Consider the following 26,011-nt stretch of genomic DNA (forward strand, 5'->3'; position numbering starts at 1 on the left):
GGCTGTTCAAGTTAACTTCCTTTTCTGGTTAAGAGAGAGCACTGTTAGGTAATTAAACTGCTTGCAAAAGGAATGCCTCTATCTTGTATGTAAGGAATTACATTTGCTTTTACCCTCAAAACATGCCCAATTTAGGGCTTCCCTGGTGGCGCAGTGGTTGAGAGTCCGCCTGCCTGCCAATGCAGGGGACACGGGTTCGTACCCGGTCCGGGAAGATCCCACATGCCGCGGAGCGGCTGGGCCCGTGAGCCATGGCCGCTGGGCCTGCGCGTCCGGAGCCTGTGCTCCGCAACGGGAGAGGCCCGCGTACTGCAAAAAAAAAACATGCCCAATTTATAGATTATGCTTTTTCTTTTTTTTTTAGAATTCTTACTACGAGTGACTGAATTTTAGTAATCAAACCATCAGTCAAGGGCTTCCCTGGTGGCGCAGTGGTTTAGAGTCCGCCTGCCGATGCAGGGGACACGGGTTCGTGCCCCGGTCCGGGAAGATCCCACATGCCGCGGAGCGGCTGCCCCCGTGAGTCATGACCGCTGAGCCTGCGCCTCCGGAGCCTGTGCTCCGCAGCGGGAGAGGCCACAACAGTGAGAGGCCCGCGTACCATTAAAAAAAAAAAAAAACAAACCATCAGTCAAGGTGAAAATGAGCTCTAGACAGAGCTATAGAAAATAACAAAATATTGCTCCAAAATGGATATAGTAGGAAGTTTTATAAGCTTGTGAAAATGGCAGATATTTAAAAATGCGAAATGCAACAAGGTAAGAATCAATTTGGAAGAGCAGCAGAGCATCTGGGAAATACTCATCAAAGTAATCAGATTTAGGGAAGAAAATGTAAATCAGATGTTAGTTTCATCAGGCAGAGATGGGCCAACTTTTTTATGTAGGGCCAGACAGTGAATATTTTAGGCTTTCAGGACCTTAGAGCCTCTCTCAGAGCTATTCAACTCTGTACAAAAGCAATGATAACAAATGAGTTTGACTATGTGCCATAAAATTTTAAAATAAATTTTAAAATTTATTTTAAATGAGTGTGACATAAATTTTAAAAATTTTAAATAAAATTCTATTTATAGACAACGAAATTTGAAGTTCAATAATTTTCACACATCACAAACTAGTATGCTTTTTTTGACCTTTTTCAACCATCTGAAAATGTAAAAAACACTCTTAGCTCACAGGCTATACAAAAATAGGTGGTGCACCACATTTGGCCCAGAAGCCATGCCTGATTTGCCAACCCCTGCTCTCAGGTCTCTCAGTGGACAAAATTCAGGAGACTAAAGGTTTGATATAAAATTGTCTTTGTTCTGATCTAAATGGGATTCCCATCACTTGAAAACTTGGTAGCATTTTTCAGAAATTATGAAATGACAGGTAATAGTTTAAATCTAACACTTGTAAAATCAACCTGTGCTTACCACATAACAGTAAAATATTTGTATTGTTCTTGTTCTCAGCCCATATAGACAGGAAGTTCCGCAGTTCTCTATTTTTGGATGTAAAAATATTTAAAAGTCAGATCTGATCATTTTTCCTCCTGCCTAAAGGAAAAGTGATGGTTTTTTGAGTATCTACCTATGTTAGGGAAATTCCAGCCAGTTGTCAATTTTATTGGCTATACTGTCATTTCTCACTCAGTCACCACTCTTTCCATATCCGTTTATATAGTGCATGTGCACACATATATCTAGAGAATGAGCACATTTCTTGTTGCCACAGTCACAAGTTAAAAAATTTTAAAAGTAGACTTAGGGACGCAGGTATATATCCTGTGTTGGCAAAACCGTTCAAACCGATAAATTTGTCAAGTGTTCGCCCCTGCTATTATATTATATGGCACACAGCATATCAGAGTTTGCTTAGAAAGGGCAATGAAAAGGCACTCTTACACACTGAAGGTGCAGGTGGAATTGATACTTCCTTTCTAAAAAGCAATATGATAAGAAGCATTATAGCTATTAAAATGGTCATAGCCTTTGACCCTGTAAATCTCCTACTAGTAATCTACTCTCAGGAAACAATCCAAATTAAAGCAAAGGTTTATACACAAAAATGTTTATTATAATTTGACTTATACCATCAAAAAATCAAAATGTTCACTTTTAAAGAAATAGGTACGTAAAATCTGGCGTATCTATGAGATGAACTTTTATGGGACCTTTAAATTTTTACATAGGAAGGTGAAGTGCTACCATATCATATCAGTCAGAAAAGCAGAACATAAAATTCTACACATACAATATGATCTTAACAATATAAGAAAAAATGCATAGAAAAATACTGGAAAATATGTCAAAATACTGGAAGGTATGTCAGAATGTTACCAGTGGTTGCCTCTGAATGGTGTATTTTTTTTTAAGGTGGTATTTTTCCAATGTATTACATTTTTATATACTTCTCAACTTTTTAAAATAAAGGATATAGATTATTAAATCAGAGAGAAGTTAAGTAAAAACCCTGAAAATATTTATATATAGACTAAAAGACAGGAATTTCAAATGCTAATTAGAACAGTGGCAAGTGTAATGACATTGTTGGCCAAAAAGTTCGTTCGGGTTTTCGTAGCATGCCATGGAAAACCCCAAACGAACTTTCTGGCCAACCCAGTATATCAAGAATGGTTATTTTTAATGCTTCTCTTATGAACTATTGCAATAGTTTTTATCAATTATTCTCTTAGTTACATCTTTGCCCCACTTCAATCTACCTTGCAGACTACAGCTCATTTTCCTAAATGTTTTGATACTTTCCTGTCCAAAAATATTTACAGCCTCCATCATCATCTATTAAATATACCCAAACTATCTGGCATCCAAGGCCTGCCTCAGTCTACTCACAAGCCCTCCTCTCTGCCATTATTTCTTTCTAGCTGCTTGTTTGGTCTCCTTCCCTCCCATTCATTTGTAATCAATAAATGATCATTTCTTGTGACCTATTGTGTGTAATTAAATATGTACATTTTTCTAAGAAACTCACTGTCTGATGAGGGAGTCAGAAAAGTAAACAAATTATTATAGACATGATCTATATCTATGAGGATATTGTGGCATCCAGACAGGGAGAAATGATGGGTAACTGAATTAAAACACTAGCCATAGGGAAGAAGAGCAAGAGACCAGGAAATACAATCAACTGCATCTGGATATGGGCATGGTCTTAATGAGAACTCAAAGAAAATGTTTCCTAACATGAGGAGGGGAATCTGCCAAGGCTTCCTAGTGGAAGGCATGTTTGTACTGAATTTTCATGTTTAAATAAGTGTTAGGTCAGGGAAAGGCAGTGGGGAAGCGGTTCCAGGTAAAGGAAACAACATGTGTGAAAGCCACAGAGGCATGAAACAACATGGCATGGTAGGACTTGACTAATTTGGCTACAGTGTAGAGTACATGTGTGGAATTGCAAGACAGAAAAGTAGATGAAGGCCATGAGGGCCCTTGTATGCTGTGTACATGAGGCGGAACCAGGGAGACAGACAGGCAGGCAGCATGCCATGTTCAAGGGAATTCAGGTTTTGTTCAGCATAAACTCAGGCATAAATTTGCATGCCATGCTGAAGAGATGTGTGCTAGGAAACTGGCTCTTTGGTGGTGATGGGATTACCCTGATTTGCAGGGTTGGCCGATTATCATGGTGAAAGTACTCCTACCATCGCTGATTTCAAGCTACCAATGATTTAACAACCAGCTCACAAGATTCCTGAATATTTAGCAATACTTTTTCACAAACAAGTATGAGCCAGCTCCAACACACCACTGTTTGGAGGAGTTATGTTCTGAAGAGCCTGGCTGTCCATTTTGAGGAGATACAACTAAATGTGATGGGCAGCTTTTGGCTACTGAAGGATTTTAAGTAGAGTCGTCACGGGATCACAGTTGCATTTTGGAAAGATTGCCGTCGTGTAGTTGAGAAGACAGTCTAGAGGAGGCTGAGAATACATGCAGAGGGTTGTATGGGCACCACTGTATAGCCCAGGAGTGAGAGAGATTATAGTACCTGAGCCAAGACAGAGTAGAAGTCAGAGATTGGTGAAAATGCCTAACAGACTGATCTTTCTGTGAATAACAGCTATAAATTGTGAGCAAAACACAAAGCAACTACCTCTGGAGACGAACAAAGGCAGGCAGATTTTGGAGGTGAATAGAATCTTCGAGCAAGTAATCTGCACAGAACGATTTACCCATTTTTTGTTGGCTTTGCTTTGAGGGCAGCCACAGTTGTAGCAGTGCAGGGGTGGCCCACTGTCTTTCTGGCCCAAGGTACCAGGTGAAAGATCTCAGGCAACCAACGCTGCTAGACAGTGAGGAGAAAATCTTGGAAAATGGAAAGCCAGAGAATGGGAAAATAATATGTTGAAATTTGGCCCACCTGTCTGCTTACTACTGAACCACACATGCATGGGGCAGACTGAAAGCAGATTGTACCCAAGGCTTAAAGAACTGAATTAATCTGCACTGCCACTCACCCAGGTGTAAGAGTTTTAGTTTGACTCTAAACAAATTAATTACCTGTTAAAAATATTAACACTCTGGAGGACTTATAAGAGAATCCAGAGTGTCCACAACATAGCATCATTTACAGTGTCCACAATATGACCCCAAATTACTTGACAGATCTCAAGAATCTCAAAAAAAAACAAAGTTACTCAATTTCAAGGGAAAGATAATTAACAGATTCCAACACCAATGTGACCCAGAGGTTGGAATTATCAGGCATATATTGTACTTTAAAGCAACTATGGCAACAGTAAAGGAATTTTACAGATATAATTAATTTCTAAATTAGTTGATTTTTTTAACATTTTTTCAATTGAAGTATAGTTGATTTACAATATAATATTAGTTTCAGGTATACAACATAGTAATTCAAATTTTTTTATAGATTATACTACTCCATTTAAAGTTATTATAAAATATTAACTATATTCACTGTGCTGTACAATATATCCTTGTTGTTTATTTATTTTATACACAGTAGTTTGTACTTCTTAATCCCCTACCCCTATCTTGCCCCTTCCCCTTCTCTTCTCCCACCGGTAACCACTATTTCTCTATATCTGTTAGTTGTCTTTTAGTTAATCAAAACAGAGGTGATTCTAGGTGGGCTAATTTAATCAGGTAAAACTACTAAAAGAGAGACTGGACCCTTTTGTGAGGAGAGAGAGAGATACATACATTCCTCCTGGCCTTGAAGAAGCAAATTACCATGTTGCAGCTGCCCATGAAGAGGACCATGGGGCAGGGAGCTGTGGGAAGCCACCAGCACCTGCAGGTGGCTGCCAGTGCTGGTCATTAAAAAGTCAAAGCCCACATCATATAGACACCAGAGAATAAATTCTGCCAACAACCTGAGTGAGCTTGGAAGCAGATTCTTCCCAAGTCAAACCTCTAAGTAAGAATGCAGCCCAGCTGACACCTCAGTTGCAATCTTGTGAGACCATAAGCAGATAACCCAGCTAAGCTCTGCTTGGACTCCTGACCCACAGACACTGTGAGATAATAAATGTGAGTTGTTTTAAGCTGCCAAATTTGTAGTAATTTTTTACTCAGCAACAAAACTACAACATGACACAAGAAAAAAGTCAGTAAACTTGAAGATGGATCACTAGAAATCATCAAATCTGAAGAAGAGAGGGGAAAAAAGATTCAAACAAAATAAATAGAACTGCAGGGACCTGTGGGACAATTTCAAAAGATCTAATATATGAGTAATTGTAATGAGAGACTGAGAGGAGAGAGACAGAATGGGGCTCCAAAAATTAAAGAAATAATCTCAGAAAACTTTCCAAACTTTGTGAAAGACAGAAATTTACAGACCCAAGAAGCTCAGGAAAAACTCCAAACAGATGTTTCAAAGAAATTCACACCCAGGCACATCATAATGAAACTACTGAAAACCAAAGATAAAGAGAAAACCTTGAAGCAGCCAGAGTTAAACTATAGGGGAAACAACAATTCAAATAACTACTGACTTTTCTTTGTATATAGTGGAGGCTAATAGACAGTGGAACAAAATCTTTAACATGCTAAGAGAAGGTTTATTAAGGAGAGATCCATTCGGAAGATATTTTGAAGGTTATAATCACCAGGATATGGTCATTGACCATGGAAGAGAAGGGCCTGGATCGACTCCAAGGTTTCAGACTTAGGGGACAGGTTGGTGGTGGTGTACTTGGCCACAACAGGGAACTGAGTAGGAGGACAGTGTTTTCCATACAGAGAATGGGGCAGATGTGAGAGCACAGCACAGTGTCCCTAAAGTCCATTTTGGACACATTTGAGTTTTAGGTTACTTTGGAGGCAGGAAGGATGATATATTAGAAACAGCACAGATTTGAAGCTGTGAACACCTGGATTTCCCTCCTAAGGTTTTTTAGCTGTGTTAAATTGGACAGTGTCGTAATTCCTTGGAGCTTCAGCTTCCTCTTCTGCAAAATTAAGAAGTTACTGTGAATATCCCATGAAATTACATTTATAAGGTGCCTACTAAAGACCTCAGCTCTGTGTATCCAAAGGTGCCTTTCCTTTCCTTTCTCTTTTCTAACGAGACCTCCAAGTGGCCATGTTGAATAGGCAAATTGAATGTAATGGTCTGGAGCTCAGAAGAATAGTCTGGGCTAGAGGTAAAGATTTGGCCTCTCATCAATGCCTAGGTAGCAGTGGGAATAGACACGAATGCCCAAGGAAAGAGTGCTAAGATCAGAGGATGTTATGAGTTAGCTCTTGCTGTAGAAAAATGTACAGTGGTGGTACAGGCGTAGGATAACTATTATAGATACTCCCATTCATAGGAGGAGAAAACGGGAGACACATGGGAGTTACTGATCCGTAGAAATTCTGAAATCCAAACAGGTAAATGTTGGAAGTTTCTTAATCAGTAATCATTCATACTGCTGCTTGGGAATAATTTTCCATGGCTCCTGGCTTTGGACTTTTGGCTCAAGCCTGTATGTCATCCATCCTTTTCCATGAGAAAAATATGCTCTGTTTGCTCTTCATAGTTTTCTCAGCCTGCATTCTACCAGTTGAATTATGAAAGTTTAAAGGCCCCTTTACATTTTGTACTGTCTTAGTCTCTTCAGTCTAAGTTGGCAGTGTTTCTGCCAGTATAATTCTTTAAAGAACACTGTAGGTCTCTTGTTAATCTTACAGTGCTTTGGTTCAGCACTGTGGACAAAATCACACCCACATCTCTTCAAGACAGTTCCTTCTCTGCTTTGGGATTCTGCCCATACTGCTAGGGGACATCACCCTTAAGTGTTTCAGAAGCCCTATTGTTTGAATAGTTCATTGAGACACCAATTTAGATCTTTCTGAGATCTTAACAGAGGATTTTACAACCACATCCTTAGCTTCATTCCCTAGACCCAGCTTTCCTGGCTGTGTCCTGGATTTGAGCTTTGCCTGGAAGCTCTTTCTTGATTTTTAACATCATTTCCATCTGGAAGGCTAGAAATTTTCAAAACTAGCAAGTCCTGGCTCCTGTTTATCTAACAATTCTTCCTCATGCATGCATCGTTCCTCTTGGACTTTGATACAAGCAGCAGATAAGAGCCAGGAGGCACTTCAACACTGCCTGGAAATCTCCTTAGCTAGATCACATGGTTTATTAGGCACATTTTCTGCTTTCCATGTTACTGCAGGTTATGGTGTTGCTGAACTCTCTGCCACTGCATAACAAGAAACCCCTTGCCTCCAGTTTCCAGTAACATTTTCCTCACTTCCTCACTGGCAGCCTCCTCTAAGACCATCAAGTTTCAATTAATAGTATCTTTGAAGCACCTTAGATATTCACTAATACTCTCAAGTCTTTCTGGTTTTTTGCACAGGCCTGCTCCAGTGCCCTGCCCCACCCCATTTTAGGCTTTTGTTACAGTAGCACCCCACTTGCGGGTACCACACTCTGTATTAGTTACATATTGCTGTTTAACAAATTACTCCACAACTTGAGTAAGTAAAACAACAAACATTTATTATCTCGGTTTCATTAGCCAAGAACTTTGGGAGTGGTTTACCTGGGTGGTTCTAGCTCAGAGTCTCTGGTAAGGCTGTAGTCAAGACATTAGCTAGAACTGCAATCATCTAAAGGCTTGACTGGGCTGGAGGATCCATTTCCAAAATGGCTCCCTCATATGGCTCTTGGCAGGAGACCTCAGCTCCTTGCTACAAGGATCTCTCCAAAGAGTTGCTTGAGTCCTCTCAAGACATAGCAGCTGGCTTCCCCCAGATCAAGTTATCCAAGATAGAACAAGACAAAAGCCACAGTGTCTTTTATGACCTAGGCTCAGAAGTCATTAATTATCATTTCTGTAATATCCTAGTGGTTGTCCAGATCAGCCCTATTCATTGTGGGAGGGGACTACACAAAGACACAAATAAAAGGAGACATGGATCATTGGGGCTGTCTTGGGGCTGAGCTGCCATAAGGATTTAAACCCCATAGAATTTAGGGGTTAGGCTGAGGAATGGGATCCATTGAAGAGGAATAAGAGGAAGAAAGAAAACCAAGACATGGCAGGAAAACTGGGACATAATCGTGTTCTAAGAGCCAAGGAGACTATCTAGAAGGATAGAATTATCAGTGTCATATGCCATAAGGAGATTGAGTGAAGCAAGAACTGGGGAGACCATTGTATCGGGCAATTGGGAGGTCACTGATAGCTCAAGGAAAGCATTTTCACTGGCAAGATAGGGATAGAAATCAGATTGAGTGGGTTGAAAAATGAATGGGAGGTGAGGAAACAGGGAGAATGAACATGAATTTTTTTTTTTTAATCTTGATTGGGTGTTAGCTAGAGAAAGCTGCAGGGTCAAGCAAGGATTTTAAATTAAAGTACCTTAGGCACGTTCATATATGAGCAGAAGTAAATAGCAGATAGGTTGGTGATACAGAAGAGAGGAAGAATGATTAACAGCATCAGGTCCCAGAAGGGGAGAAGAAGAAGGCATCCAGATCACAAGTAGAAGGATTGACCCTGGATGGAATGAGGTTTATACCAAATATCTATTGCTGCTTAACAAACCACCATAAAACTTTAGTGACCTTAAAAAATTTATTAGCTCATGAGTGTGTTGGTCAGAAATCTAGGTGCACTTAGTTAAGAGGTTCTTCTGCTGATCTCAGCTGGGCTCACTCATGAGGCTGCAGTCACATGGTAGGCCAGCTGGGGCTGGGTGGTCCAAGACTGCCCCACCTGCATATTTGGTACTTGGCAGACCACTGGCCAGGGTTCTCTTCCATGTGATCCTTCCAGCAGGCTAGCCTAGTTGGGAGAACGAGAGCAAAGACTGCAAAGCCTGTTGAGCCTAAGCTCAGATCTCTCACAGTATCTGCTGCCACATTCTACTAGGCAGAGCACATCACAAGGTGAGGCCAGATCCAAAGGATAAGGAACAAGATTTTTAACCTCTTGATGCAAGTTGCTAAGAGAATTTGTGGCCATTTTTAGCTTACCACAAAAGCCTCCTTTTGGAGTGAGGATGAGTGGTAGTGGGTATTTGCTGAAAGTAAAAAGAGGGAAAAAAAGTAGGAGGCTTTTCACTCCAGGGAGGGGCGGGGTCGGGGCAGGATGAGCCTGTAGAGAGAGGAGAGGACCTTGTGTACTGAGGAGTTTATCTCCACATTAAACGTGCTAGGAGGCTATGACTGTGTTTTCAACATGAGCAAAAGTTGATTCTATTTGAACTATGAAATGATCACTTTTGCTGCCTTTGACCTGTAGGTGTGATGAAATGAGCAATATATACTGACAGACTCTTTATATTGAACTGTATCAGCATTCCTGGAATAAATACCTGAACACAGCATTTATTCTTTAAACATACTCCTAGATTTTATTTAGAAGTATGCCACTTAATATTTTTGCATTTGTGTTCATTCATTAGTCTATAGGTGTTTTTTGTTTGTTTGTTGGCCTGTTTGGGGGATCTTTTGTTCTTTTTTTTTTTGTCTCAGGATTATGCTAGTTTTGTAAAATAAAATAAAATTTTCTGCTAACCAACAGTGTAAAAAAAAAAAAAAAGGAGGCTTTTTAAAAAAAGTGATTTTCCATTAGAGAAATGCAAATCAAAACTACAATGAGGTATCACCTCACACCGGTCAGAATGGCCGTCATCAAAAAATCTACAAACAATAAATGCTGGAGAGGGTATGGAGAAAAGGGAACCCTCTTGCACTGTTGGTGGGGATGCAAATTGATACAGCCACTATGGAGAACAGTATGGAGGTTCCTTAAAAAACTGAAAATAGAACTACCATATGACCCAGCAATCCCACTACTGGGCACATACCCTGAGAAAACCATAATTCAAAAAGAGTCATGTACCACAATGTTCATTGCAGCTCTATTTACAATAGCCAGGACATGGAAGCAACCTATGTGTCCATCGACAGATGAATGGATAAAGATGCGGCACATATATACAATGGAATATTACTCAGCCATAAAAAGAAATGAAATTGAGTTATTTGTAGTGAGGTGGATGGACCTAGAGTCTGTCATACAGAGTGAAATAAGTCAGAAAGAGAAAAACAAATACTGTATGCTAACACATATATATGGAATCCAAAAAAAAAAAAAAAGGGTTCTGAAGAACCTAGGGGCAGGACAGGAATAAAGACACAGACATAGAGAATGGACTTGAGAACCCGGCAGCCGCATAGCACAGGGAGATCAGCTCAGTGCTTTGTGACCACCTAGAGGGGTGGGTAGGGAGGGTAGGAGGAAGATGCAAGAGCAAGGGGATATGGGGATATATGTATGCATATAGCTGATTCACTTTGTTATACAGCAGCAACTAACACACCATTGTAAAGCAATTATACTCCAATAAAGATGTTAAAAAAATACAAAAATAAAAAGTGATTTTCCACAGTATCTAATCCTGTATCTTGCTCATAACTGGCATTTGATAAGTGTTCACTGAATAAATAAATGTTGAGATTTCTCATAACATCTGATATTTCTCAAGAACATAGATTTAAAAGCTTATTTTCACAATATGAACATTGTAAACAGCATTCTTTGCATCATATTGGGTGCTTTTATCTGTATTATATAGACACACAAAAAGAGGTCCTCTGATCTCAAAATGTATGCTTTTGTATGCTGTCAATGCAGTTGGACTTATAATTAGGAGTAGCTCCTGGTCTCCCCCACCTCTACCCCTCTGGCCTCCCAGTGGCCTCTGATGAAAACTATTATAAAATAGGAAAATGCTACAGGAGGGGACAAGCAGTGTACTTCAAAGGAGACCACATTTCAGGTCCACATGCATGTCCAACTCTTCCTAATTGTGTTTAACTCTGAAGAAGTTTTATTGTTTATCATAAACTAAAAGTACATTGTACAATTACCAAATATTATTGATTTAAAGTAGACATTATTTCAAGTTAAATTTGCCTTATATTGTCTCTTTCTCTAATCATGGAAATAGACTCCCAGAAACTACAGTAACACTCCTGCTGTTGTGTAGGGCACAGCTGTCTACAACTAGCAATTCCATTTAGGGAGGAAGGATTGTATGCCTTTGCTCCCCAGTGGCAGTAACAAGCTTCTTTTTATTGTTCCTGACATTAAGATAGCTAAAATCAACAGTGAGGTAAACAGTTCTTGGGACCATCTGGCAAGGATTTTAATCCAAAATATTCTGTAAACACTGACTCCATTTGAGTACCCGAGGCCTACTATCCAGTCACCATAAACTGCATTTTTATTTTAGTTCTAAGCAGTCACTGAAACAGCAAAATAGTAGACTGTAGACTCGGTCTCTTCACCTTTCTCTCTTAAAATATTTTCAGTTTCCTGAGAGATTCCAGGACACTTAACGTTCTGTGAGGACGGTTATTGTGCCTTGTTGAAGTCACCAGTAAATGGGGCCCTAACAGTTTTGGTCATTAAGTATCTAGTGGATAGAGATATTTGGAATGTCTTCATTTACTGTTGGGAAATACACTTACTCCATTTAAATGAGAGGCAGAAGTTTGGGGTTGAGTTTTCCTGTATGTTTCAAAGTTTCTTTGTAAAAATGGTTTGCAGTATGACCTAGTTAAGACTTTTAAAGTCGTAAAGAAATGGCAAAGATAGGATTGTGATAGGGCACTTTATCCAGTCCCAGGGCTTATTTCTGGAGTTTTCTACAAGCCTGCATAAAAGGGCACAACTGGGGATTATTTCAACTGTGAAGCACCCGGAGGAATGACTGCTGGTGCTGCTAATGGTCTCTCTGTCCCTTCTCTGGCAATAAATTTTAGATATTGAAATATAGCTTTGGAGAAAAATGTAACTGAGGATTCCTTAAGCTTTTTACAAGACACTCAAAGGCTTTTCACAAGCTAGTGCTCTGCAAATGTGAATTCTTGATGTCTAAACATAAAGGTCCTTGACTGAACTAATTTTAAATGTGAATTTTAATACAGAGTGCTTGGAGAAAGGGAGTGCAGCTGGACCATTAAAGCATGGTATTTTGCCATTTTTAAGTAATGGGAAATACTGATTAAGAATGTTATAAAGATTTCAGCGTACAGAATGTGATTGTGTTTAATCATAACCTGTTACCACAAGTCTGTGTAACAAAAGCATTAACTCTATTAAAGACAATGGCATACCTATTATACTGTGGCACTTTTTAATTCTTTCCATGCTGAACAGGATATTGAAGAGCTTATTATCTAAAGGTCAGAATAATGCCCAAGACATGGCCAAGCCCAATGAGTGTCAGATGCATGGAATGTTGGATGACTTCATAGTTATGAAATTATTTCATTTCTCATGATAATTCCTGACTTGCCAAGTTAGTGAATTTTAAGAACTCTGAGAGCAGATTTTAAGATAAATGTGAAATAATCCATACTTTTGGAGTCAGGGACTTCCCTTCAGGCATTAGTTCATATTTGACTTGCTTGACTTACACTTGGGGATAAAATGAGTTAGGACAAGGTCTTAGATACCACATTCCCTTACTGGGAAAGAAAACCAACTTGCACAACTTTGGCTGGCTCATGTTTCTTGTTATACAGGCACTAAGAAGCAGCGGTTGCCATGAAATACTTTATTTAACCTTTATGAAAATGTTTTCTTAGTATGGCAAGGCAGTTTAGTTAAATGAAAATAAATAACTGTAAAAATTTTGGATTTCTTTTATATCCATCTGTTGACTTTTTTTCTAATTAAAAATTAGGGATAACAATTATAATTGTCTAAATGGCCATGATGACTAAAAATAAATTACAGATTGCATAGAACTACTCGATCTTCTCTTAGGACACATGTTGGCAATGTCTTCTATTTTACATTAAACTAAATTTTGCTAAATGATGAATGAACATTTTAAAAGAACAATTTAAAAGAAAATTTTTATTCAAACTTTGGTTAGGTTTCTCTATGGTTTATATTTGTATTTAGTCAAAATTGATTTTCAAACAAACAAAAGCTGACAATTTGGCTCACAATCTCAGAACATTTATCCAGGTCTGAATGACTATCAAACAGTATCTCCAGTTTCTTATCTTATTGGCTTCCATTTCTCAGCTTACCTACAGTATCCTTTATTAGTTCCATCCAACATACCCTTATCTCTTCCACTGAAGACTTGGGTCTAACCAAGAGCATGACTATCATTCTATCGAGAGAGTGTCTACACAGCACCCAAATCTCCTGGCTGTTAGTGCCACTCAATTAAGCAGTTAATGTTTGTATTTATTTTATCTAATTATTTAAAAAGAAAATGTGAATTATTTTATAGACAGACTATCCTCTTCTGTACACACTCATAAGCATACATATCAAATTTCTCTGAATTTTTACTTTTCAACCCCTTATGGTAGCATTAAGGATGAACAACCTCAAAGATTATCACACAGTTTTGGACTTAAGGCAGCTATTAGTGTCACAGCTCATGTTTTATCAGTCATATATCATTTAAATATAGGGAAGCCCATACCCTTTAGAAACATGAAAACAATAGATATGTGTAATGTTGAAATGACCTTTTTTTTTTTTACTATGTGCATTTATATCTGATTTCATGGTTAATATGTTCCGAAAAAGTTATGCATGAAATTATATTTTAACATATGAGAGAATTTGCTTATTAAATCATTTTGCCAAAAAAAAATTGTGAGGTTGTGAGGTAAATTATTTTTCCCTAATTTAGATAATTTCAATTTAGGTAACTTTTTAGCAAAGAATACCCATTAAGCATCCTATTGTCTTGTAGACAATGTATAAATTAAAAGTGCCACTACTCTTCACCCTACTTTTTCTTCTTTTTTTAACTTATTTTTCTCTTAAGTATGTAAATGTCCGTAATAGATTGAACAGAGACTAATGTCTGAACAATGAAAAACCATAAATAAATTCTGGAATACGGATTGTAGTTATTTATGAGAAATCTTTTTTAATTTTTAAAAAGTTTCTATGACTTGATTATAGATACACTGAAACATTGATTAAGCCTTAATGTTTGCTAGATGTGGGCCATTTGACATCCTGTTTACTCATGGAAATTCAATTGATTTATCATAAACTGCATGATGAAGTAACACATACTGTTTTAAAAACATGAAGATTAATAGATATATGAATAGCATTATTTCTTTCTTTATAATAATTATATACGTCATTTTTCTTTCATACCTATGACATTTTCTCTCATATTTCTTCATCTATTTGTCTTTTTGCTCTGCACAATTATAAAGATTTTCAAGTTGTCCTTCCATAGTAATTATTCATACTTGCTCTACTTGCATCAGTGTAGATTGTTATTCTGCAAATGCATTCTTTGTTTCCTTGCATTTATTTCTTATCTAATTTCCTTTTCATATCATCTAGTTTTTTTAACTTCAGGCTGTTTTCTATTTATACTAGACTCTTCTTTCCTCTCAGTGTTTTTCTACAGTTTTATAGAAATCATGTATTTTTGCATACTTTAGAGAAAACCAAAACCTTTCCTGATTTCTCTCCCCTGAATTCTGCAACTGGGTATTTATATTAACTAGTCTCTTCCCCTTATTTTCTAAGATGATATGCTTTTTCCTTTGCTTCGCAGTATCTTTTCATAGGTCTCGTGGCTTATTTTCATGTCACTTTTGCTATTTATTAATGGTTGTATCATATGAATTGCCCTTGGTTATACTATATTATTATTTGAGGAATGGTGGGATTTTTATTCTCATATCTCCAGCTACAGGGCCAGATAATAAAGTCACTTTCTATTCCACTTCCCATTTTCCAGCTGGCATTTCCTAATGTTCTCAACTATACAGAGGTGAAAGCTTCTACATCCTCCCATGCTTCTCTGTTATCCTGAATTGTCAAAAGTCACAAAAAGCTACAGTTTCCCTCATTCACAACTACTGCTTTTTTGTTTATTTTTTTCCTGACTCTTTCTTCATCTATGTTTTGTCTTGTGATGACCATTCATAAAATAGAGTGGTAAAAGAAATAAAGAAATTATTTACTATTTAAGACTAGATATAGAAAGACCAGGGAGATAGTTAATAGTATTATTTCAAACAGCCCAACAACTATCAGTTACTGTGTTTCAGTGCCTTTAATGCTTTAATCCCTGGTGTTTATTGATGACGGATGCTCTGAGGGTAAGTGGCAGTTCCTGACCTAAGAGTTCACTGCCTCTTCATCCTCGCTTTCTGTACCACTCTCTCTCAGGCAGGTCTTCTCCCTAACCCTCAACTCTCCTCCATCCCCAGGAATCTTCACACATGCCTCTTGGTTGCCTGAGAGCAAGATCTGACCTCCTGAAACGATGATTTTTTGTTCGAGTATGCCTCTTTCTTTTCCAGGATCAAAATTCAATGGTTCCGTTTGGGTTATCGTCAAAGCTGTTAGAGGAATGTAAGCTGATGAGTTCATAATATAAAGTTAATTTTCCAAATTACATTGACAAGTTGTTTGCACAAAGGTTTGAAGCTGTAGTTTGCTACTTTTATGACTTGTCATGGTTGTGATGCAATCAATGTGGTTTTTAGACATCAATTTTGTACAGAAAGAACCACTCCAAGTTAGGATGTCACCTGCTTTCGTTTATCAGAAGTAACAGTCCTGTATATCTTTTATTCTATTTCAATATGTCTTTTTTTCATGTTATTTCTTTGAGTAAGTAAAATATGTCAGTCTCTGGTCAGTCTTTTAATTTCCCCAAGCATAATACCTCTGGAGTCCTACAACAATTTTTTCCTTCCTCTCATGAATTTTTGCACTATACTTTTTCTGGTGAAATATCTCTCCCACTATATTGTGAGAATTTTTGGTGTGTGTGTCTCATTTGTCTTTATCTCCACCATGTATAGTACAGTTAGTTGGCTTATGGTGAACATTTAATAGATGTAGATCCTAAGAATATTTGCTAAATTGGAAAGAAAAAAAACTATTGCCCTAGGGGAAAAAACCCTCAAATTATTACATTAAACTGCTCCAAGAATCAAGTGAGTAAGTATACAGCAAGTCAGACCCTGTGTGAAGAGCCAGTGGTGGAGGCCTCAGAGATAAACTGAGGCCCATGTCACCCTTTTAGCAAAGTGCCAACAGAGCAAATGGCAAAGCTTACTAGGACAAATGGGGAAACTTCATGCGGGAAGCTGAATTTGAGTTTTTAAAATAAAAATGTCTAATTTCTTTTTACTTGAAATGCAGGCTCTGTATGCTTTCTATTAGACTTTTTTTTCGTTTTAATAACATTAATTTTTATCTGATTGCAAAGTAATACATATTTATAGTATGAAATTTGGAAATTACGTAAAAGCACACAAAAACACACACAAAAAGGAAACTTAAAACCCATAACCCCACAACCCCAAGATAACCACTATTAGCATTCTGGTATATTTCTAGCCATTTTCTCCCTTAGGAATAGGAATATATACTTTTTGTTCGTTTTACAAAAATGGGATGTATACTGCACCTATCTTTTTGTAATGTGCTCCTTTTCTGGTTAATCTTTGGCTAAGTAATATTGTTCACGTTTTTTCATTCTGTGAGTTTTTCTCAATGGCTTGAGAGGATCCTAAGTATAAGAGAGGTTCTGAGTAAGCACACCTCAGTTCAAATCTTATACCTGGCCCTCTTCAGCACTGTGGCCCTGGGGAGGTCACACAGCCTCTCTGTAACTCAGCTTGCTTTTTCATCCATAAAATAAAACAAAATCAACTGCCACATAAGATTGTTTTAAGGAATTAATAAGAAAATATATAAAAAGCAGCCCACTGCTTGACACATAGTGTGTGTCTAACAACTGATAGCTATTATTGTTTTTACTATATTTCATTTGACTAATTTCCTAGTAATGCCAAATTTTCATTATTAAAACAATTCTGGAATAAACCTACATCTAGGTAAATCTTTGCACATATGTATAATTATTATATCAGGATAAATTCCTGTTTAGAATTGATGAGCCCAGTGAGTATCTGAAACTTAGATTTTTGATACAAGGATTACCCTCCAGCTACAATTTTCATTCTAACCAACATTTTGTGAGTGTGCCAGGTTTCCCTTCTTTTGTAAGAGGTTGTTTTATGCTGATCTGTAGCCTTCATTTAATTCAAACAATCTTGAGAGAAAACCTACAAGCCCTCATATTTTGTGTCATGATACTTGTGGGATAACAGTGACTTATATCACCTCCTGAAAGGTTGATTTGGAAAGCTTTCTTTTTCTTTCTCCTCTTTCCTCCAAAATACACTGCATCAAAGAGTCCAAGCTGTCCACTAGAAAATAATTCAATTTGACTTATTTCTACTTTATCATTCTTTTAGGTTGTGCTCTATAAAAGTAAAAGGATATATAGGGTCCTAAGAGTTCCAATATTGAATCAGAGTGACACCAAGCATTAGCAATTATCTAGACATTTTTCTACCTGGTTTTCAGCATTATTTCAGATACTCTGAACATCCTGAAATTCAACTGCCTTAAAAAAAGGAATAATGAGCAACATATTTTATTTTGCTTTTGTGTTAGTTTATTGGTGTGAAATGTACTATCAGTTCGACTTATGCATTCCAAACAAGCAGTTTAACACTGATCTGTTTAATTTGATCTGTAGCTTTTCAGATATTATTTTAGATAGACAAGAATGTTTTAATATTTTAACTTAATTTTCCCTCGTGATGCTCATCTAGTGTATCATTTGGGCTCTACTTTATGCTTTAATATCAATATTGCAATGTCTGAATTATAGATCTGAGGGATTGCATTGATTTATAGTTTAATCTACTATTGTTATCCACATAAAGCAAATCTCCCGTATTGAAAGGTCATTCAAAATAGGAACTGTTTCTGAATATTTTGATTTGATTCTCATTTTATGATATTATTTTATGCACAAATATTGCCACTAAAAGTTTTGAATATCTACTTTGGGTTATTTTTCAATAATCCTGATTCACTTATTCAACAAATATTTTATTGAATGCCTACAATGCACTAAGCTCTTGGGATATAGATATGAGTTTAGAAGTTTAAAAAACAAATATGATGCTTAAGCTTTAATATATATATAAATATACATTATATACTATATGTTTATTTTATATATATATATATATATATGTATTCAGTAGCTTATTTCACTTGCATTTCACATTAATTTTTTAAAAGTCCTAAAATTTCTACAGACAATACAATGGATTAGGGAAATTTTTTTTTTAATATTTATTTATTTACTTATTTGGTTGCACCGGGTCTTAGTTGCAGCAGGTGGGCTTCTTAGTTGCAGCTCACTGACTCCTTAGTTGCGGCAGGCGGGCTCCTTAGTTGCATCAGGTGGGCTCCTTAGTTGCGGCAGGTGGGCTCCTTAGTGTGACACGCGGGCTCCTTAGTTGTGGCATGTGAACTCTTAGTTGTGGCATGCATGTGGGATCTACTTCCCTGACCAGGGATTGAACCCAGGTCCCCTGCCTTGGGAGCGTGGAGTCTTAACCACTGCACCACCAGGGAAGTCCCTGGAGAAATATTTTGAAGTTATGTAATTTTCACTTTCTTTTTAGAACATTACATATTACTGTACTGTAAGTTACTGTAAAATGCAAAAAATATACAAGTGACTCTGAAGACAAACTTTCAATTTCTGATTAAGTAGAAATCATCTTGATAACAATTTTAAAATAAATAGTGAAGTAAAGTTCACAGAAAAGTATCTAGTACCTTCATTTATATTTAAGGTACAATTTAAAAATTTTTCTTAACCATCCCCTCTCTGTTTCTCTTCCTTGGTGTACCCTATTATCCTAGATTTCATCTTGTTTTTCTTTCCTCTGTAGTCTGTCGATTCAGGAATTCTCCCTTGGATGTACCTGTGGGTGGTCCTGAGAGCTGATCCCCAAGCCCCTGATCAGTAATTCAGTTTAAGTTTTATTTTTTATTCAGAAAAATGAGTGGAAAGTTCTATGCTCCCATTTGAGGTCTTCAGTGGAATTTAATCTTGCTGCCAATGCAGCCCTGGAGTGGGAGGGTCTGCTAGAAAAAAATAAATGTAGCCCCTTGAGACCTTCCATTGAGTGTGGCTACTGTACAACCTGCCTTATACTTAGTTTCAGTTCCCATTGAGAAGTTCAAACAAGAGTGGTTCGTATTTGACTTTGTTTTTCCCCCATAATGGAAAATATTAGACACTAGCTAAGTAGGCCACAGAGAGTAAGAAGCCTGAATGGAAAAGGTGGTGAAGGAAGTGAGTCCGTAAGGGAAACTTAATAGAAAAAAGGGGAAAGAAAATTTCCAAATTGATAAGAGAACATTAAAGATATCTTGGACTCCAGGCAGAATGGATAGTAATATTTTGCTAAGCCCATTGCTTCTTGCTCCTGTTTCTCATTCTGTTGCAGTTGTCCTGACCTCCACACTCTGCTCTCACCATCCTTTCAACACATTGCTCATCTATACAGAAGGCTAATTCCTGAATAAAGCACAAATTCCTTAGCTTAGTAAATCATCAGTGTTGGCCACAATCTAGATCTACTTCTCTGACCTTATCCCTAACTCTTCTTTACATGTTCCCTTTCCTCCAACCAGTTGAGACTATTAACTTTGCCCCAAGCAAACCTTCTGGCTTCACCTCTCAGATTGTCCCCTTGGCCCAGAAATGACTGTCATCCTTACTAGTTGAAATCCTACCCAAACTCTGAGACCCAAATGCTTCAAGAAGGTCTCCCAGTCACAGCAGCCTAAACAAGCCCTCTCTTCTCTAGACTTCTCTCATAATGCCTCTTGTTGGTTGGTTATGCATGCCTTATTTTCCCTGTAAAATCTTAAGCTCCTTGTGGGACAAAGACCAAAGCTCTTCTCTTTAGTTCCTCTATAGTTCTTAGCATATTGCCTTCCTTATAGTATCTGAATAATAAAACTGTATTGGATGAATAATAGAAAGAAGTCTCATTAGGATTAGGCAGTCTAACACAAATTTCACATTTTTATGCCTGACTTTATAGTTTCTTCAGTATAGAAATAAAAACAGGTATATGAGTATTTGTTATTAAATGGAGACTTTTCAGTACCCATAGCAGTGAAATAGAGCAGGTTGGTCCAACAGGAACAGAACTTCCCACCCTCACTTGATGTCCAGGCATATCTGAGCACCCCTGCCTAGTGCCCAAATCACTTACACCATGGGAAGGAGGACTGAAGTACCACTAGGCCTCCTGAATTCCTATTTGTAGATTTTCTCTCCAAGGAATGTCATTCCTTTCCTATTAAACTATATATATATAATTGCCAGTGATATTTAGATGCTTTTTAACTGTAAGCCAAACATTACAAATATTCTGTTGGTCATGCGTGTGGGGAGAAACGTCATGTTTTTCTCCCACTTAACTTTTCTGTGTGAACTAATTCCAAATGTATCTGAATTTTCATAATTCAAAGAAAATATATGTGCCAACATTTTGAGAACAAATAGCTGCGAAGCGAAACCTGCCAGCATACTCCTTGGTGACATTCAGTCATTAAAAGCTGTGTACACAGAGTGAGCTACCTAAAACTGAGCTCAGATGCAAATGTGAACACTCCTCAATTAAAATTACATTGTGTACATTAAAACTTTCTTTAGAGGCTGTGGAATTTTCAAGAAAAATACAGCTGAGCTTGACCTTAAGTACCTTACCTCATTATTTTTTTGTCATTTCCAGCTACTAGTCTCTCCAAAGAAAACAACTTTCTTTGTTTCTTTTAGTTTTGTGTGTACCCTGAGCTTTATTCCCAGTTGCTGCTACAAAAAACTGAAATGGTTCCAAACACCACTATTGTTTTTCTTTTTTTTTTTCTGTAACTAATATTTAAACATCAAAGATACTCTGGTACTTTTATGTTGAAGAATGTATATAAAATCACATTTTCCCTAAAGGTATTTTATTTGCTGTCCAGGAATTTTTTTTTTTTTCTTTTTTTAGCTGTTAGACTTCTTTTTTAGAAGTCATCTGAGTGGTAGCCTCTTGATTTCACAGGATCACTGGCGATGTTATGGAGGACGAACTGGAGTGGGGCCATATTAAAAGCAGGGAGGTGAGATAGAGTTTTTTTAGTATTTTAAGATATTTAAAAACAAAAAAACCCTCTCAGTTTTCCACCAAAAAAATCACATTGTGATGACCAGTGACCCTGGGAAATTTTCAAATTAAAGCACTTTATAAGGGTTCCTCCCAAAACTAAAACTAAAAAATAATGTTTCCATCAAAAAACTTCTATTGTTATGGCAATTCCCATGTAAGTCCTTAATGTATTTATTTTAAGAGCCTATTATGATAGCTCGTACATAATATTTTCAAAGTTTTATTCATTCTGTTAATTTGGAAAATGTTTCATGTGATTAGCCTTTGGTTAACTCTTTTAAAAAAAATTATATATTATATGAAGGAAAATGTTAAGTTTGTATATCTAAATCTTTTTCCTAAAATGTCAGTTTTATTTCCTTATACTTAGTAATCATATAGAACATTGTTTGTTTTCATTTAAATATGTATCCTAAAGAAGCAGGCATTATTGTTGTTTTAGAATACTTGTTCAGTTAGTGGAATTAAGTTTGGAATACTTAATTGCAGTTAGTGGGTAGGAGTAGAAATAGAAAATATTTGATGACCATGAAAGAAATCTAAATATTACCAAAAGTGGCAATACTGCATTAATAAATGTGAATGTGGATCAGGAGATTCAACTGGTGAAAGTTAACAATAAATACATGCTAGAAAAAAGTAGAACAGAGACATTTTCTCACACATTCAAAATGTTAAAGGTATTTCTAATTTGATATATGTGATCTCTTAAGTAGACTGTATTAAATGAACTGCATCTTCAAATTTCTGTTTTGTTCTTAATCAAAAGAAAAAATAAAGAATGGCAATTTAGGGTCAAAAATAATGCTACAAACCAAATTTAGCTTTAATTACTGTCTAGCCAGAAGAAGGAATAAACTATCAGCCAAGACCACGATTCTTTGATCTCACATTTCAGCCTTCGTGTCCTCCAGATGAATGAAATGGTCTTTCCTCAAATGTTCAACAGGCCTTTTACCATTTGATAGGACAGTTATTTTTAAGAAGGTTTAAAATGTGATCTGGAAAACCACATTGACTCTATGTGGCATATTTGCTATTCTTAGCCTGGTTGAATAAGCTGGAAGTGGATGAATAATGCAGGTTAGAAAGAAAACAGATGCTAAATATTACAGATAGGAAGGTTTTCCAGCAATGAGACTTTCATTTTAGGGCTAGTTTTTGTTGGCACTTTTGGCATTATGACGAGTGTTGTTTTTCTCTCCAGCTGTTACACATCTGTATTGAAGGCTGGGGCAATTGGCGTTGGTCAGAGCCCTTCAGCGTGGACCATGCTGGGACTTTTATTAGAACTATTCAGTACAAGGGTCGAACTGCTTCACTGATCATCAAGGTTCAGCAACTCAGTGGAGTACAAAAACAGGTAAGCTTCTTTGTGTTCATGGCCCAGACAACTCTTAATCATTTGATGTAATTAATGGAAGGGAAACTTAAAGAAATGAAAATATCAATAAAAAAAAAACACACTGCCATGCCCAGCTATGCGTACTCCTACCATGCACACGAGCACTTAATAAGTTCTTTCTGATGTTCCTGAGGATGATGATGGCTTCATACCCCTTGTCCCATGTCTTTTACAAGAGCTGCTAACAAGCAGTAAACTTTACTGATTATCATTTCACCTCTTCTCCCTGTCACCACCTACCTTTTGATGGAGGTGCTAATGAGCTGTGAAATGGCCAAAGCGTCTTTACTGAGAAGGAAAAGAAGTCAGGGATGGTGGGGACTCTGGATAATCCAACAGTGGATAACCAGGAGTTGACTCTCATACACGTAAGAATAACCTGCGTGAAAGTCTTGTGATTCTCTCCCATGACAGAGTGGGCCTGGTGGGTCTCCAGCAAGCTTTCTTTTCCTAGGAGTTAATATTAACTGCAGTAAAAATTCACTGCAGTCTAACTCTTGGCATATAAAACTTCAGCTCTCAGCACATATTTTTATATATTTTATAAAACTTCCTTTTGGCTGTTTTTGAAGTTCTAAGACTGCAAAGGGGAAAAAAAAGTATCTGACACTTTTTTGTGTTCTTAAGATGTGAAAATGTGGTTTTTAAAAGATGTTTTTCAAGCATGGAGCATATGACAAGAGTAGAAAGAAAAAAAGGAAGTATTAAAATCTGAAAACTGGCTTCACTGCACACATAATAACTGGATTTGTCATAAGAGTTTTAACATATACATCTGCATCTGGATTGTAACAGTCTATCCAGAGCTTATGTGAACTGAGGACATGATAGAGACAGCACTCAGTCCCAAGAAAAGGAAAAAGGGAGCTTTCCATATTGAGCACCTGGGACTACTCCATTGCTGTATGCCGGGGGCAGGCAGGAAGCAACTGGTGAGGTGAACAGTAGGACCTATACCATATACATTCTTGGCCTGCACCTAATCAGGGAGCTGAACTTCATGTTCTCATTATTGTGGGCAGCAGAAGTGAAAAGAAACCTATAGCAGAGGAGTCTCAGACAAGAAGCATGGGAGAGTCTTCCCAGTCAACTGACCATTCCTCAAATCAAGTATTTGTTGATTGCCTCCTGTAGAACAGAGAAAAACGAAAGACACTAAGTATGTAACAGAATCTTTGCTCTTAAAATGTAAATTTACATAAACCCAACAATGTGTACGACTGACAGTAAGTGTGAAAGGAATTTAGAGGTTTCACTAAGAAGATTTGACTTGAGCTGGGCTTTACAAAACATGTCGAATTTAGATTAAGAGAGGGCATTCCAGGTCAGCAGTATAGGATAAATAAAGATACAAATATGGGACAAACGTGTCTTACCCAAGGACTCATGAGGGGACCAGTGTGGCTAGTGTGGGCTTTGAGCTGGAAAGTCATAAGAACAAGAAGTGTCTCTCCTATCTGCCCTTAGAGCTCTCTTACATGGATATGCTCTCAACAAATATCTGCCCAATACACACTGGTTTTCTGATTCTGTCACTCATGGTCTCTCAAGAATGCCTCGTCTACCTTCCCATTCACCAGCATGCCTGAGAAAAGGTCATACAGCATCTGTTTGAATACTCCAAATGATGAGAGTCTCATTCTTTCACACATCAGCCCTTCCCATTGTTGGTTACTTCCAGCTGTTAATGAAATTCTTTCCTAATTTTGAGCCAAAATCTGTCACCATTCAGCCAGTTTTTACCATTCCTCAGAACCTGTGAGGCATATGCAAAAAGCACACAACTCGTTACCTTTCCTCTAGGTTACAGCCCTCCAAAAACATGAGAGAAGGTAGAATATTTCCCCTTAGTTTCTTTCCCTCTAGGCTAGTGGTTTTCAAACTTGAGTATATATCAGAATCCCCTGGAGGACTTCTTAAAACACAGATTGCTGGGTCCCACCCCCAGAGTTTCAGATTCAACAGGTCTTGGGTATAGCATGATAATTTATATTTCTAACAAGTTCTTAGGTGCTTTGACCACCACAGCTCTGGTCCGAAGTTTCCCAATTCATTCAAGTCTTTGGCATGTGGTTGCTAGAACATTTAACAGTCAGTGGAAAGGCAGGGTCCTTCCGTGGAGAAATCTTTTCAAGGAATGTCCTTGGTAGTTAAGATCACAGGCAACCTTGCTAGCTGCGTGATCATCAGCAAGTTATCTAATCTTTGTGAATCACTTTTCTAAAATGGGAATAGTAATAATAGTGCTTTCCCTCGTGAACTAAGTATGAGAATTAAATGAGTTTGTTTATGTACAGTGCTTACAACGGTGCCTGGCCCATTGTCATAATCCAATAAATTTTAGTTACAATTAAAATAATGAACTATTCCCAGGCATAAGTAATGCTGGTTGGACTTTTTTGTGTTGCTATATTAATGCCTCATTCTTGCCATAGATTTATCTACTTTCACGAAATGATATTAAATTTCAGGGATAAATTGATACATGCAATGTACCTGAGCAGATACTATTGCAACAGTATATCATAAGCCCAAAAAGTTGATCATGAAAAACACATTTTTTTTTTTAATTCTCACAAAACTTTACCTACTTTTTTTCTGATTGGAAAAGATTTCTCAGTCCTAGTACTTATTACCTATATGACCTTAGGCACATTTCTTAACCTTTCTATGCTTCATATTCCTTTTGTAAAAGAAAGCACCCAAGAAATACTAGTTCACAGTGTTATTTTTATGTTAACTATTATAAAGTATATCTGGAAACACAGAAAAGCCTAATGAAGAAAACCAAAATTACCCATAAATCTACCAACCAAAAAATATTTTCTATTATTACTTTGGTGTATTTTTTCTGCTCTTTTTTCTATGCAGATACCTTTTAACCAACTTGAACTCTGATTGTAATTACAGTTTTTCAACTTGTGTTTTTCCCTTACCATTATATAATGCTTATTTTCTCATGTTATTTAAAATTCCTGAAGTTATCCCTTTAATGGTTGCATAGTGATTTACCATATGGTATATCTAACCCCATGTAGACACTTCCTTGTTG

At 37.2% G+C, this 26,011-nt stretch overlaps 1 protein-coding gene across 1 annotated transcript in view; it reads left to right on the forward strand.

Annotated features, from left to right (window-relative positions):
- VPS13B (vacuolar protein sorting 13 homolog B) overlaps positions 1 to 26,011 on the forward strand; it is a 798,623-nt gene that overhangs the window by 712,121 nt on the left and 60,491 nt on the right. Inside the window, exon 44 of the mRNA XM_060287492.2 lies at positions 22,762 to 22,917. Coding sequence (XP_060143475.1) covers positions 22,762 to 22,917 — 156 coding nt within the window. The remainder of the gene's footprint in view (positions 1 to 22,761; positions 22,918 to 26,011) is intronic.

Source organism: Globicephala melas, chromosome 17, assembly GCF_963455315.2.
Source record: "Globicephala melas chromosome 17, mGloMel1.2, whole genome shotgun sequence".
Classification (NCBI taxonomy): Eukaryota; Metazoa; Chordata; class Mammalia; order Artiodactyla; family Delphinidae; genus Globicephala; species Globicephala melas.